The 16,358-nt window shown below is 38.0% G+C and overlaps 1 protein-coding gene across 4 annotated transcripts in view; it reads left to right on the top strand.

Annotated features, from left to right (window-relative positions):
* Positions 1–16,358, top strand: part of BRAF (B-Raf proto-oncogene, serine/threonine kinase) — an 84,668-nt gene that overhangs the window by 47,544 nt on the left and 20,766 nt on the right. For 2 of the 4 annotated variants that reach the window (XR_011722709.1, XM_071727161.1), the window contains exons 8-14: positions 5,006–5,165; positions 6,782–6,818; positions 8,208–8,327; positions 10,998–11,134; positions 11,862–11,979; positions 12,697–12,781; positions 15,887–16,063. Coding sequence is in view for 2 of the 4 variants with exons in the window: in XM_071727161.1 (XP_071583262.1) it covers positions 5,006–5,165; positions 6,782–6,818; positions 8,208–8,327; positions 10,998–11,134; positions 11,862–11,979; positions 12,697–12,781; positions 15,887–16,063 (834 nt within the window). In the remaining 2 variants the exon portion in view is untranslated. The remainder of the gene's footprint in view (positions 1–5,005; positions 5,166–6,781; positions 6,819–8,207; positions 8,328–10,997; positions 11,135–11,861; positions 11,980–12,696; positions 12,782–15,886; positions 16,064–16,358) is intronic. The other 2 variants (XR_011722710.1, XM_071727172.1) reach the window with 1 other exon arrangement.

A 16,358-nucleotide genomic window follows, 5' to 3' on the forward strand; every position in this document is an offset into this window, starting at 1 on the left:
CCTTAATCTAACAGATTCATGAAAAGGGGAGAGAATAGCTATTAAAATTATTCTGAAGTTTGTCTTCTTCAACTTCCAGCCATTCCCTCAGGTGTTGTGATGTTGGGCAAAGCTTGTGGGAAAGTCATGAGACAGATAGTATGGCAGAGTCAGAAACGTGTGGATTGGGTGGTAAGGGGGCACACTATCAGACTTTAAATAGCACAGAGGCAAGTTGGGCTCATAAAAACTGAAAGCATCTGCTTTGCTTCAGGCAGAGCACTGCTAGTAAGCAGGTTGGCAACATCTTGACTCTTTGAAAAATGACATTTCACAACATGCTTAATCTTCTGAATTTGAGGAAGAAAGGAGGACTGTGTGGTTGCATCATTCTTGGAAGCTTGCCATTCCCTGCTTTAGAGCTGGCTCCAGCCTGAGATTAAACACCTATGCTTTCCTTTGTGTCTTTCAAATATTCACTGATCATTCTGCCTCAGCTGAAGATACTTAAATGTCTAGCAAAGCTTCTGAAAATCCAAGCAAAGGCATGGTCTTAAAATACCATTTAGATTCCCAGGTGTTTAAGGGAGCAAAAGCTTTGTGTTTCTTCACAGAAAACAATGATGAGCATTTCCCCTTAAGATTCCAGCACCAGACCTTTTCCATGTAAATGTTAGCAAACCTCCTGCAATATTCAACCTGGTATGCATTACTGCTGAGCAGCAAAGGCCTGGTATCAAGATCTTTAGAGAAATCCTTTTTAACATGTACGACAGGTGAGGGAAACCTCTTGCTCTCCAAAATTTGCAGCTATTTGCAAAATCTTGCTAGTGAGCTGAAACCTGATTTGGTGGACTAATGACAGCTCTCTTGATAGCCCCTGGTACATGAGGCTATCAGCAGTTGTAGGAAAGCAATGCTAAGCTTTAATCTTACAAGGGCCAGTGTAAATGCACACCATTAATGATAATCCTGGCAGTTGTTTTTCACCTACAAGCCAACACAGATGAAAACAAGTTGTCATGGAATAGAAAACTGCACTAGTCCACACAAAGTTATGATGGTTCCAGATCTGTGCCACGATGTTTTTAACCTGACTTCAGAGTCTGCTGTAAGAGTGATCTTCTCTAGCTTGTAGCTACAAAATTTTACTGCTATATCTTTCTGCAAGTCAGCGTTTGATTTGGGGTCTTTGACTATTTCCAATCTGCAGAGGTGAGGAAAGGAAAATTTACTTTTTTTATTCCTGGCAATATCTATAGAGTACAACAATTACTAAATTGGAACATGTTTGGACTCCCACCAAAAAATTACAACAAAAATCTAAGCAAAAATCTTGAAGCCCAAACCAACCTCTTTCAAAAAAAATCTTTCCAGAGTAGACCAGCTCTTAAATACATGAAATATCACATTGGTGAGTTAAAGGAAATTGAGGAAAATTTATTAAAATTTTCTTTGGTGTTTGTACAATGAACTAACTTGTTCTAAGATTGGGTGGAGGTACTGTATATGATTTTATAAAATTTTTTTTTTTTATATAATGTAGCATGCATGGCACTTTTCTGAGTTATCTTGCGTAGACCCAAATTTGTGGAATCGTAAATCTGTGGACACATTGGCACTTGCTGTAAGTGGCAGGGTGAAAATCTACATTTGTCTGCCATTACTCTTGCCACCTGATAAAACCTCCTTCTGCTTTGTCTTGATAAAAAGGGAGGGAACAATATGCTTATTCCAAAGTCATGGTCCAAAAAAAAAGTGTTTTGTTGTATTGCCAGGGAAGGTCACAATATACTAAATTGAGATTTGACAACTCTATCAGCTTGTTGCCAGGGAAGCTGAAAAATAATTTCCTAAAGATAGTGCAAGATGAGGTGATATAACCTGTAATAGGTGATATTATTGACCTTACTTGCAGAAGGTCTCCCCTAACTAGCAGGGGGCTCACAAAGGCCACAGGAGCAACAGAAGCTCAGATCCTGGTATTTGAACTGCTGCTCCTTTAAGCCTCAGCCAGCTATACATGTATGCCACAGTAAACAGTTCTCTGCAGCAGTTGTGTTCTGGTCCTCTTGCTTGTTGGGCTTTGTTTTGGTTTGGGGGGGTTGTTTTTGGTACTATGTTTCCTGGCACTGTGTTTGCATAGGCTACAGAAGTAGTTTTGTAACTCACTTGGAATAGACTATGTCACCCTTTCCCAGTGAATGGTGGCTGGTCCTTTTTGCTCCAGTGTCCCTTCTACTCTCCTGGAGTTACTGAAATTTAGGAATAGTATAAGAATGGGGTTTTGGTGGTTAAAAGGATTGCTGTATTCTTTGTGGTTGATGGGTCTTCTGTAGATGAAGGTCTGGATATACAGATTAAGATACAACTTTTGCCACACACACACACAGAGGCTGGTGGTAAACTGCTCTGAGCTTGTGATCTCAGTAGGACATCTTAACTAGCAAACCTTGTGTTTTTCTCTTTGCTAGTTACCTTTTTCAGACAAAATCACCATTTAGTGAGAAGAGCCTAACTTTTTGTAGGTGTCCCAGGGATACCTGTTAATGAAAATCTGATAGTGCAGATGGGGCATGTTAACCAATTCCCATCTCTGTATTCTTTGCCCAGAGATCCTTCCAATATAGTTAAAGACTCCAAGAAAGAATTATCAGCCTGTTGTTGTTTTCTGAAGTTCTGAACTCCCCCAGTTAGAATTTGACAGATAGAAAAACAATTCTATTTTCAAGCACAGTATGACATAGCATGCTATCTGTACTAATGGCATGATGACCTGCCAACAGAAATACAGAAGTATTTGCAAATTCCCTTAAGCAGTTGACCATTTATGATTCAAATGAGGATGTAAATGAAACAATATTTGTGCAATTTGGTTTTCTCTCTCTTGTCTTACTCACGATCACAGAAAATCCTATTGATTCTATTTTTTTCCTATGGCAGAGCACAAGTGCTGTCTCACAGTCACTCCTAGTGCAACGGTCTGATGTTTGTTATTACACATTTTCTTTAATTTCATTATTCCTGGAAACTCTTAGAAAATTTGAGCAGGAGTTAGCTACCTCAGCAATGACAGTACTGAATTGGCTGAGACTCTTTTCAGGTTTTTCACCAGAGATCTGTGTAGCATCCCACGCCTGCCTTAACATGAAAACCCAATGCTAGAACGTGAGCCAAGCCTTGCACCTGTATCTGTGCGAAGGCCCTTCTGATCTGGGTTCTAGTTGCATGATTTCCTTACAAAAAGGTTCAGGAGTTCAAAACGTCCTCATCTACATTAGAAAATTTTACCCAGACACTTGCTAGCAATGAATGAAAACTTTAGTTTATTTATGCGTGCACCAGCTGCATTTAAAAATGTTTCTGAGATTCTGACCATTGTCTGGAACGCTGGGCTGTTTAAGGCCCGTTCTCAGACATCTGACTATTTGCATTTTCAGTTCATGGCTTCCCAGTAACTTCCCAATATTTATAGCGGGTCATGTGACAATAGGTAACTATTTTTTTTAAAGTTGATCAGGGTTAGCCCTCCTACCTATTCTTCCCCCTCCCTACTTCCAAAACAATCCATGTACTTTATTACAAGACATACTGGGCTGTTATTTGGATTAATTAGCAAGCTCTCTGTTTGGCTATTCTCAGTTGAGAGTCTGGTGCCCAGGAAGGAAAGGATGACTGTACTTAGGATATAGATAGCGCTGAATTCTGGTGCCAGACTGCATAAACTCATCAATAAAAGGCAGGGTAATAGTCCTGGAAGCAGACCTGTTTCTGAAAAAAATGTCAAGAGATCCTGTTGAAAATGTTAGTTGCCCCTAAAGATCTTTGGAGAAGCCAAGGAGGTAGCAGGAGGACCAAGGAGTTAGGGGAGGCAGTGCCAGGACACACTGCTGCTCTGTGCTTTATTTCTGAAGCTGCTTCCTGTGGACATTGTAACTGACCCATGAGTAATTGAGTGGCTGGAGGACTCTACTCTTATGAGTTGTTTTCTGTACATTCTAGAAACCTTGTTGTCAGATATCACATGTTTTAATGTAAAGTTTTATTTGACAAAAGTGGCAAATGTTTCTCATTGATCTTTGGCCTTATATCTATTAGATTGAATTGTTAGAGAATGACCTTGACTAGAGTAAGAGAGATGGGCTAGTTTTTTGTACTTTAAAAAAATAAATGGATAACCAAAGTAGTGACATTGTCTCCTTAGAAATGAAAAAGCAAGTGTTTAGGTGTTTTGTTTTAAATATAGGATTCATGAATACTATAAATTAAAGGCTTTATATACTGGCAGCATTTGCATTTCTTCAGAAAACTTCCCTGTGTAGTCTGAACACTTACCTTTCACCTCGGTTCTATTGCATTGCCAAACTTATAGCCCTGTAAGTAACATTTAAAGTGTTCAACTATTTAAAGTTATTTCATAATGGTCAAGGTTAAGAGGTGGTATGTTTATTTTAGTATCAATAATTCATATTACTTTGGCCGTAATATTAATCAATTATTCTGAATGACCAGTATGTAATTCTCTTAAGCCTTTCTCAATTGAATAATTAATCCATACATACAATTTGTTTTGTGACATCTTCTGGCTATAATGTTAATGTAAGATGTTAAGCATTTTTAGTTCTCAATGGGTTGCCATTAAAAAGAGTGGATTATATGAACTCTGAAGTGAGGAAACTTCAGAGTATCTTGCTATGTGTGCAATGCTTGTTGGGCTACATTAATTTTTCAGATCAGGAGTTACAATTATGAGTTTGGGATGATACATTAGGATTTTTTTGTTTTGTTTTAACTAGAACACTTCACAACCATGTAACTAGGAAGTTTGTGCAGCAGAGAGTTGTTGCAACTGATCATAGGGGAGTAGAGATTGTTCATTATAAATTGTTTTTATTCAGGCCTTTAGATCAATTTTTTTAATGTATGTATTATTATTATAGTTGAAAAGGACTTACCACACCCACTATGCAGTTTTTGAAGCCATTTGTAGACCTAAATCCTCTTTTTCCTTGACTTTGTTTCTCAGACCACCAATTCTCCCTAGTCCTTCTCCTTCAAAATCCATTCCAATCCCACAGCCCCTCCGACCAGCAGATGAAGACCATCGAAATCAATTTGGGCAACGCGACCGATCCTCTTCAGCTCCCAATGTTCACATCAATACAATCGAGCCAGTCAATATTGATGTAAGTATTAATAAGGTTTGGATCAGGAATAACAGATTTGATGTTTCCCTTGTGAATATCAGTACATTAAATTTATCCTGTGGACAGCAGACTGTTGTGTCTCTAAGGTAATCCTTGGTGGTCCATCACAAGCTTCATAGATCCCACATGAGGCTTGCTATTGAGAGCTGTAAGAATGCAAAGAACCCATTCTCCAAAATCAGAAGCTGCCTTTTGACAGTACTGTCATTTCTTTTTGCAAGGAAACATTCTATAAGAAAACACTACTTTTCTTTTTGTCAGTAGTCCCAAAGCTTGTGCTGCTACCTCTACCACAGCATTAAGAATATGAAAGCCAGTAACCACTCTTGCAAACAATTGTGTGTATTAAGCATATTTTCCTATATGCAAGACAGGTATTTTTAGTATTTGTAATTCAAGTAATATTTCTGGTATTGAAAAAAATTAAATTATTGCAGTAAACTGAATTCAGACTCAAATGTTCCTTAGGTTTTCAAAAGCTCAGTATGTATTGTTCTGAGCATTCTTTTGGAATACTCAGGAACTGCTACACTTGTTTTCCATATTTCTAAAATCTCAATGCTGAATCATAAATAATAATAATAATATTGGTATTAGGTATAAGGACCTTTCAAAATGTTGGTCTCAGCATTCTCTTTCTAATTTTGCTAACTTCACAGCTTGTATTTTACCTGTAAGTCTCCTCTAGAAATGAGTCAGTTATTAGGTGAAGCAGACTTGAAGTCTGCTTGGACACTGAGGCACAAAACCTGTTTTGCATGCGAGCTGAGTGACAGTCAGATGTTAGTTGGCTATTAAGAGTGTGGCTGCATGGAGATTTGCATATGGTATATGGCAGTGGTGCAGCTGAGAGACAAGACCAGTGTGTTTGGCAGCAGAGCAGGTGTAAAACAGAATAAAATAATTGTGTAACAAAAAAAAAAGCAAAAAAAAAAAAAAGCTTCATGATGAAAATGGGCATGGTGAGGGAAACTGCTAGAATTTTCTACATTTTTTCTGTTTAGAAAATCCTTCAATTTTTTGTGTAGTTTGCTATTAATCTGGATATGTTGTAAAACATCCTCTCAGTTCACAGTGTGTTGCAAATGAAAGAACCTTTTGCAGTTAGGAATTTCTGAGAAGAGCAGAGTACGCCTGGCTATGCAAATGAGGTGCTTTGTTACAAGAGAAAACTAAGCAAAATTCATTTGTCTGATGTACCTCAGAACAGAAAATTGGTGTCCCAGCTTCTGATATGACAGTTCAAATAATTTGTGCCACAAACACTGTAACTAAAATGTTTGGTTCGATATTTCTTCATGCGTTTTACCCAACTACATGCTTAAATCAGTACTTTCATGTCATCATCTCTTTTGGGTGGTGTACATTTCACTTTGCAACTAAGAGATACTCTCTCAAAGCAACTAATTTTGAAAAGTTGGAATAGTTGTTATAAGTAGCTGTTTGGAGTTGCTGCTATTAGTAAACCAGGGCAGAAAAATGATTTTATTTCATGGACACCATGTGAGGTTATGGAGTTTGTTTGATCAATCGTAGTTGATTCAGAAGTGTAAATAATATTACCTAAATTAAGCACTTTTTTTTATTATTTATAGGACTTGATTAGAGACCAAGGTTTACGAGGAGAGGGAGGTAAGTAGTGTTTAAACCACCTACTGTGCTGTACTTAATTACACAACTGCTCTGTCCCTTCCCTTTGCTCTACTTCCTTCTACAAAACACAGGCACAAAGGAAAATATGACTAGAACAAAAGATGAATTTGCATTTGCTTGTCCATGAACTTAATATTTGTCTGACAAAGGTTTGAGTCATTTGCCAGTCATTCTGGGAGTGGGGGAGACGGAAGGAGAAAAAGTTTTGAAGTGGTATATAGATTTTAGCTTTAAAATAACCTTGTGCTCTCACTTTTTTGCTCTCACACGCACACACTCATTCACTCACACGGCCACATACAGATATGCTACAACTTCCCAGCTCTCTCTGAGATTTGTATGCCTGTTGTTACCTTTTTACCCATGGAAACAACTGGGATTTTCATTGAGAACCATCAACATGGTAGGCAGACCTTCCATACAAAATGCTGTATCCTAAAGCAGCACGAAATGCTCCGGTTCTTCTCCCCCCCTACCCCTGCTGAAGATGCTGCTTTGCTGTACTGCATGCCTGTGCTACTCTTGGAACCAGGTTTTTAGGACCTTATGCCAAAGCCAAGTTGTCTCACGTTTCCTTCAATAACACATGGCCCTAATTCACAGTCAAGTCAGAACTAGTGCCAGAAGATTTATTTTTCTTCTCATGTTATGCACAGGCCTGTTAAGTCACTTCTTCCTCTGGCTGTCAAGGTCCTAAGAGGGCTTCTTATGTGCTGTGTGTATTCCTAGGAATAAAATAATAGTATAGAAATAAAGGAATAGTAAGAAGGGCAGGCATATGGCAGTTTTTCCAACTTCAAATCATTAACACAGCAATCTCTTACTAATTATAACTTGCTTCCACCATAAGTAAATTCTGAATTATCTTAGTGCACTCTGTCCTGGTCTTGAAGGTTTTGTACTGTGGGCTATTGCAAACCTGGTAGTTGGTAGGATGTTACCTACCTTCTGCGTTGTATTTGGAGCTGTTTTTTTCTTATATCAGCAATAGAATGCCTTTCAAAAAGAAATTTCCTGCAATCCTACTAATTTAAAGTTGCCAATTTTAGCTATTTTTGTATGTGTTGATAGATGTGGCACTCCAGTTTTACCCATTTTGTCCAGCATTTAAATGTTGTGCTATCATGTTGGTTTTAACTCTCGGTCATAAACTGTCTGCTTGGCATCTGAAAACAATTGGCTGTTCCCAGTCCTGAAACAGTGTTATTGGTAACATTTTGGATGGATTTTTTTTTTTTTTTTCTTCGAAGTACAGAAGCAATCTATGAATAGGAGACAAAGCATCCTAGTTATTTCCCATGACTTCTTTCATTTCTTCTATGTGTCTGTCTTTCTGTCTCTGCCTGCCCGTCTCTTTCTCTCTAACAGCCCCTTTGAACCAGCTGATGCGCTGTCTTCGGAAATACCAATCCCGGACTCCCAGTCCCCTCCTTCATTCTGTCCCCAGTGAAATAGTGTTTGATTTTGAGCCTGGCCCAGTGTTCAGAGGTAGTTGGGCTCTTCTTTCTTGTTTTCACCCAAACAAAATAAGTAAAACCACAGATGCTGTTTGTGCCTCACCCTCACACCGTGTGTATGTAAGTGTGTGAGTTAATCGAAACACCTCTGTTTTTTGCTTGGCCTGGCTGGAATGCTTTGAATGTGCTTTTCACACATACTCACTTCCACCTTTACACGCTTGAAAATGATCAGAAGTAAAGTCTGACTTAAATTTTCAAAAGCAAGGAATTTCATAGTTGAGGTTTTTGTGTGGACCTTAACTTTTTTTTTTTTCTAAACAAAGGTTCTTGGATTGCTTTGTAGTGATTTTAAAGACCAGGTGTCATCCTCAACTTAGAATTTCCTTGACTGTTCAGTTTAAGTCAGTTTCCTATAGTCAATATTCTTTGTTTTGAGAAGTAATCTAGAAAATCAAATGTGAATTACAACCATTTCCATTGATATCTTGTTGTCTCAAGCTTTTCAAGTAATGTGTCATGTCAACTTTCAACAAATATTTCAGTATGAAAATGTGCTATTCATACCACATTGGGGCCCCAGATGATTTAGACCATGGAGTTCTTTTTTACTGAGTAAATTCCCAATGAAACAGTATTTGTGTCCTGCTTCATGCAAAGTAAGACTTCCATTTTCACATAATTGATTCGGGCCTAAAGTTGTCAATGGATCTGTTGTATTGCACAAATCCCAAAAAGTTCAATGGGATTTCATATGCTGGAGAAACCAACTATTGAATAATAGCATGAAATGTAAAGATTTGTGTTTATATGTATAGATGTAGAAATGGGTAGCTCAGTGTATGTTGTGTGGTTTTCAAATGCTACCATCTTGGCTGTTTCAAAGACTCTTGTTTCAGAATATATCAAGAGCAGCTCACATAATTGTAAAGTTCTTTCAGAACTCTGAGTAAGAAGACAGGTGTTCCCAACAGTCAAACTAGCTACAGCATGGAATATGTTACATACAGCTTCAGAGTCCAAGCTAGTGTCCAACATTATCTGAAGTATTCTTCTCTAATAACTTGGAAATCAGGCAATCTGGTATTATTATGAACAGATTAACTGTAATGTTCTACCATGTGCTGTAAGCATTTTTGGTGAAGGGTGAATATTGTGGTCATATTTCTATATCATGGTATTAAAATTTAAATGGGACATTCTGGTTACCTCTAAAGAATTAATCACGTTCTAGTATATCTTGGATATTGCTGTGCAAGTCTGTAGCCCAGTAAACTTTTGGAAAATTGCTTGTGTTCTGCGAGCATCATACATTTAATTCCATATATGTGTGATTTCAGACAAATAATAAATATATGACACTATAATAACTGTAACATGAATATGAAAAAAAGTCCATCCTTCAGCTCACTGGCTCCCTACTCCTTGCACATGTAGTTAGGATGCCCAATATGGATCATCATTGTTAGTTTAATATGTTGGACAAAGTTTATGGATGCTACATCCCCTTTTTTATGTGTTGGTATGTCATTATTTTGGGCTTCCACTTGTAATTGTAGTGGATTTTAGCTCAGTGAGGACAGGCCATGGTGGATATATATAATAATGTGATTTAATGTGATATAATAATGTGATAAATATGTGATAAATCAGCACATACTGAGTAACTGAACTTGAGCAACAGTTTTAAAAGTCACAAAGCAAATTTTTCAACTCATTTGGCATTAGGATATGCTTTTTTCTAAGAAGGGGGCTTCTGAAGAAATTTGAGGAGTAGCATTGTCTTTGACCCCTTCCCAGAGCACTGGTGTGAGAGAAAGCTTTGGAATGTTGGAGATGTACAGTGACATACATTGTTTAGCAGAGCAGCATGAATTTAATTAACAGTTGACCCTATTTTATGTCCTTTGCATTCGGAGGGGTCGGCATAACCTTGTTACAAATAATTATGGTGTATTTTAAAAATCAGTGCTCTCTTTGTAAAGAGCCAGTAGGGCTCTGAAACACTGCTCTATTAGTAGACATTTTCCGGCATAGATTTGTTTAGATAACATACAGGCTGTAGATGTTTTGTTCTTTCTATATTTAATAGGATATACTTCAAATAGCTACCTAAAGTAACTTTTTAATCCTTTCCACAGCCTAGTATTTACTTTTAAATAAGATCTCTCTGCTAACAGATACCTTTAAAACAGCCAAATGGTTTTCAGGTGGCACTTGGAGACTCAACTAGAAAAAATTCAATTTATTGCATTTAGTCTGTTTTGATTCCAAAGTACAGTATTTCAATTATTTATTTGGTCTCTAAAAGGCTAGCTACAAGAAATCTGAGAGATAGCTGCTGCTAACTGAAATGGTACTGCTTTTCTTCTCTTCTCAAAGTAACTGGTGAATTTCAAAAGCACTTTTTTTTTTTTTTTTTTCTATTTAAAGAGGCATCGTCTTTCTTATAATTCATGAATGAGAGACTGGGGACTATCTGGTATACAGGGATGTTTGCTGTAGGCTTATTTCTTCCTGAAATCAAAGTCTCGAGCACTAAGCGAGTATTAGAACAATATTCCTAGCATATGCTTGTTCCCTCTTAACATATAGATTGATGTTTGGAGATACTGCTTCTTAAAGACAGTTCTTGCACCTAATTTCAATACATTCTTGTGAGATGGCTTCACAGTAAAACTGTTGTGTTTCTGAAATTCAGGTTCAACTGCAGGTTTGTCTGCAACACCTCCTGCCTCTTTGCCTGGGTCACTCACCAATGTGAAAGCGTTACAGAAGTCACCAGGACCCCAACGGGAAAGGAAATCATCCTCATCCTCAGAAGACAGAAATAGAATGGTAAGGGAAAGATCAGCTGTTTTCATATGTGCTATGGTATGTTCATGGTATAGAAATTCTATGGGACCACATTTGTCTCGCTTTGCTTTCATAGGAGCCTTCTGAATTATTTTGGAGATGAGTGTGGTAATGATCAATGACTTTAAAACAATATTCTTTAAACAAAACATCAGCATTGTGGGAGTGATATATAAATAATTTAAATAACTGACTATACTCCCTTTCATTGCATTTCACCAAATATTTTGGTGTGTTTCATATTATAATGCCTGTTTCCCTTCAAATAAGTTTTTACTTTTTCCACTATGATTCATGAACTTTGAAATTTCTCTAGTGATTCTGAAATGTAACAATACATTAAAGTGCCTGCATTTTTTTAATTAAAAATTTATCATTCTGATTGAGTAAGAATTAAACAATAAAGGAGATTTTGTTTCTGGTAAGAGTTTGTTAATATTTACTCATTTTAACACTGCCAGAAACCTGTGGCAAATATTTCAAGCCAGGAAACAATTTAGTATGCCTGTGTGCTGAAGTTCTGTGTATGGATGACTTGAAAAGTCCAATGCCATAGCTGAAAATTCAAGTTCTTTATGACTTTATGATATGAAACTTTAGACTTCAGTGATATGAAATGCTTATACCAGATCTTTAAAAGAGCAGCTGTTTACACAGACATTAATGTGTTTGCTTTCTTCCATTTTTTTGTTTATGGATACATATAAAGAAAACCCTGGGTCGACGAGATTCAAGTGATGATTGGGAGATACCAGATGGACAGATCACAGTGGGACAAAGGATAGGATCTGGATCATTTGGAACAGTCTACAAAGGAAAGTGGCATGGTATGTGGCTCTTGTGGCAAGCAGTTTTTCTTCAGCAAGTGATGTGTCCTGCTGGGGGCCCACCCAGCTGGAAGGCAGCTTGGCAGAAAAGTGCTGGGGAGTTTTGGTGAGCTGATATTATTGACCATGAGCCACCAGTATCCTCTTGCTGCAAAAGCAGCTGATAATATCCTGGGCTGCATTAGGCACAGCATTTCCAGGAGGTCAAGGGAGGTGACCCTTCCCTTCAGCACTCGTGAGGCCGCCCCTGGAATGCAATTCTGTACTCCTCAATAGAAGGGAGATGGATGTACTGAGGAGAGTCCATTGAAGGGCCATGAAGATGGGTTTTTAAATTAGTAAGTTGTGCATCAAGTACTTTGTGTGAGAGCTTCAAGTTCTTCAGAAATCCTTCTCTTCCCTCTTTTTCTGAGTTTAGTAATTATTTGGGTAAAGAAGAAACATAGTTACTAGCAAGGCTGAATTATCCATCTGGGTACATGAAGATTTCAAATGTGTGTGTGGAAAGCTTTGACTTGGCTAGGGTTTCTCAGAGGAAAATAATACAAGAACAGTGTTTATACATTATGCAGAATATTTACTTTGTTTAATATTGTATTAGTTTATTTCATGAAAGCTAGAAAACAGGGTATCTCAGTATTTCTGATCCTTTATATAACATTTTCTCAATAGAGGAGTACATATCAATGGCACTTATTAAAAATTGCTATTTTAAAGGTGATGTGGCAGTGAAAATGTTGAATGTTACAGCACCCACACCTCAACAGCTACAGGCTTTCAAAAATGAAGTAGGAGTGCTCAGGTAAGAATATTTTAACAGCATAAAATAATGTGAGTATATTTATGCTTCATTATTAATAGAATTTTTCATTTGCATTAGAACACATTGGTCTTATTCCTCCATAATGATACTTGGGGCAGAAAATATAACTTGCCATTTAAAAATATATCATTGTGTCCACTGCTCGTTCTTCCTTCCCCTGTGTTTTTCTGTACACCTATGCTGTGAATATATACATATATACGTATAACCAAACACTCAAGACAGGACTGGCTTGTGCTATTGTTCTACCCTTGGGGCACAGTGAGGCCCAAATGTGAACTGTAGGCCTTTATTTTCTCTCATCCACTTCTTGAGATTGAAGGAGAACACGACTAATTTTTCATTCTGATCTACAGCACTACTCATATTATCCATTGTTTTATAATTTCTGTTCAGCAGCATTGGCTTCTCTTTGAGATGTTTTTAAAGTATATTTAGCATAAAGTCACTTCTTGGTTTCTTGTTCTCATGTCTACTGCTTGTAATTTCCCAAAGGAAGTATTTGTCTTGGGTTCAGTTCTTAAAAGTGGATCCATCAGTACAATAGAATAGAATGTTGTCACGGTTTAACCCTGTCCCGGCAATCAAACTGGATGACAGATGCTCTCTATTAATTCCCCTCCCTGATAAAGAAAGGAGAGAGAATAAGGGAGAGAGTCTTATGGGTTGGAAACTAAACTACACAGCTTTAATGAAACAGTAATGATAAAATGGAAAAATCACTAAATATATGCAAATATACAAGAAAATTGATACCACGTTCCTCCCTCCCTTTCCCCCAGTAACTCTCACATCACCACCGAGGCTGCAGAGCAGCCCTGGGAAAGTCCAGGCTGGACTCCTGGGGTCAGCAGCAGTCAGGAGCTGGAGGCAGGAACACACAGATTCAGCCTGGCATGGATCAGGACAAATGGATGGAATCCTCCCAGGGTGCCAAAGCAAATAGGGACAAGTGAAGAAGGGGAGGAAGGAAAGGAAGGGGTTTGACCCTCGTGGTCCCTCAAATTTATACTAAATATAATGTGTATGGGATGGAATACTCTGGTCAATTTTGGTCATTTATCTTGTGCCACCCTAAAGGAGGGTGGCAGGTGTGACCTCCACTCCTTTTTTCCTTCCAGAGGGCAAAATGTTCCTCAGAGCTGAGCAGTGTCCTTGGCTCTGCACACCAATCTCTAGCAGTAACTATAAACATCGAGTGTTATCAGTCCTAGAAGCAGACACTGTCTGAGAAACTTGCTGTTAATTTCAGCAAGTGCAGCTACTTACAAGAGACTTAGCTGAAAGCAAAATTACAAGACAGAAAATTAGGTTCATCCTGGCCCAGACCAGGACAAATGTTGAGGAAGACCATTAACATCTACATACATTCTTGAGAAGTCTCAAGCATAATTCTGTTTTAAGAAACAAAATAGAAAGAAGGGTTTTCTTTGCTTCTGGAAAACTGACTTGTTGAGCTGGATGCCTGTTGTGAAGGAGCATTCCCAGTAAGCTACACAAATGAAAAGGGGATGATCGGCCCTCTTCCTGAGGAAATGGTAGTTCTGCATATTCTGTCTCTGCTCATGGTTCTGTCTCTGTGTATTTTTTACATACCTGCTCAGAAGAACTTGATGAAATAAAAAAGTCTTGTTCGTAGAATTTCATATCTAGTCCAGATTTCTGCTGGGAGTCCCTATAGCTGTAGCTCATCCTTTCTCTCTTGTTGATCATTTCAGCACTTACAGTAAATAGTCATTTGTTCTATCCTTTGACCCAGAGATGCTGGTTTTACCTGTATTTGTGCCTTTTCCATTATTCTCCAGCATTACTTTCTTAGCTCTGTGGTAGGATTTGCAAGAAACTGCTTGGTTTTTATTCCCTCAACAGTTACTCTCGGCATCACTTGGCAAATTCTTGAACTTGAAAAAGGCATAGTCACACAGAACTATCCTAGTCTGCATTGCTGAGAGGACAAAGGGATTTATACTCTAAGCTCTCATTAGTTTCTTAATATAAAAAAGCCATAAAGAGCATATGCTGCCATCTTAGCAGCAGCATAGATTTAAGAAGCTACCACAAGTTTTTATCTTGGTCCATCAGGTTTAATCAACAGTGAGCTTTACTGTCTTCACTGAGCTTTACTGTCTTCACTGAGCTTTACTGTCTTCACTGAGCTTTACTGTCTTCACTGAGCTTTACTGTCTTCACTGAGCTGTGTTTGAAGCAGATTGCCTTGATTTTTTTCCTGGCCCCTGGGAAAGCTAGGAAATACTCCAGAATTTTTAAGTGTCTCACCTTTGCAATATCTCATTGGTATGTTTAGAGCTATCTAGTTCTTCATGTTCATTTGATGACAGTAAGAATGTGATTGACTTTTCCTGGAGGTTGAGAAGACCTTTTCAGGTTTCACAGTGTTAGTAAATTCTTTCAGGCCTTGAATCTGCCAGGATATCTATTGAGATAATCCTCTCTGAATTGCTCATTGCGCAGTTTGTCTGCCTGGAGTTGCCCCATCTTTGAAATAAATTTGATTTAATCTGGCCAGATCTCTGTGGTGAACTCCAGTCTCTCACAGTGCTGCTGGGAAACAAGTTCATATCATAACACCTCACATTACTGAGATAAACTTCTCATACCTATTTCCATCCTTTCTTGTATAGTGGCCCTATAGAGAGTACAAAACTCTTACCAAATAACACACTAAGAAAAAGTGAAGTCTTGTCAAAGAAGTATGTTAATAATTTCTGAATTAAAGGATCATCCTCCCTGGAAGCCTCTGAGACTGGAATTTCATTTTGGTTGCCTTCCTTATGGGCCATATAGGCATCTTCTGGGCAGTCCTGTACTAGGTTGCTTACAAAAGCAGGAGGAAGCTGTGCTTACCTCAGAATAGTTGTTCAATGCCATAAAAAAAAAAAGCTAACTGCAGGAATAATTCATTAAACCTAATCTGGCAACAGATAATCATGTTATCTTAGCAAAAGTTGAGACTGACCAAGCAACTTCTGTTTAAAAGTGCATATTTAGAGTGTGATAGACCTGCCTTGGTTTTTCCTGAACCACTTGATTTCCTCCTGTTTTGTTTTGTTTTTTTTTCAACAGGAAAACACGACATGTGAATATCCTACTTTTCATGGGTTACTCAACAAAGCCCCAGTTGGCGATTGTTACACAATGGTGTGAGGGGTCCAGTTTATATCACCATCTACACATCATTGAGACCAAATTTGAAATGATCAAGCTAATTGATATTGCACGACAGACTGCACAAGGCATGGAGTAAGTATTATGTTACTTGTTTGCAAATGAGCATTGGGGCAGTGTTTTTACTTACCCCTTCACACTCTGGGTGACACTGGCAAATACAGCCAGCTATCTGCTCACTTTGCCAAGCCCAGGGCCCTGTCTTGATGATCAAAGCATTTCGAGAAGGCTTTATTATTTTGATTAGTAAAATTCACTTTGAGGTTTTTTTGGAAAATGTTGAAATGCAAATCATCAAGTAAATGTAGCCTTAGATACCAAAATAAAGATAATCACACTGTAGTTAAACTTTAAATCTTGTGAGCAAAGA

This window comes from Heliangelus exortis, chromosome 1, assembly GCF_036169615.1.
Source record: "Heliangelus exortis chromosome 1, bHelExo1.hap1, whole genome shotgun sequence".
Taxonomy (NCBI): Eukaryota; Metazoa; Chordata; class Aves; order Apodiformes; family Trochilidae; genus Heliangelus; species Heliangelus exortis.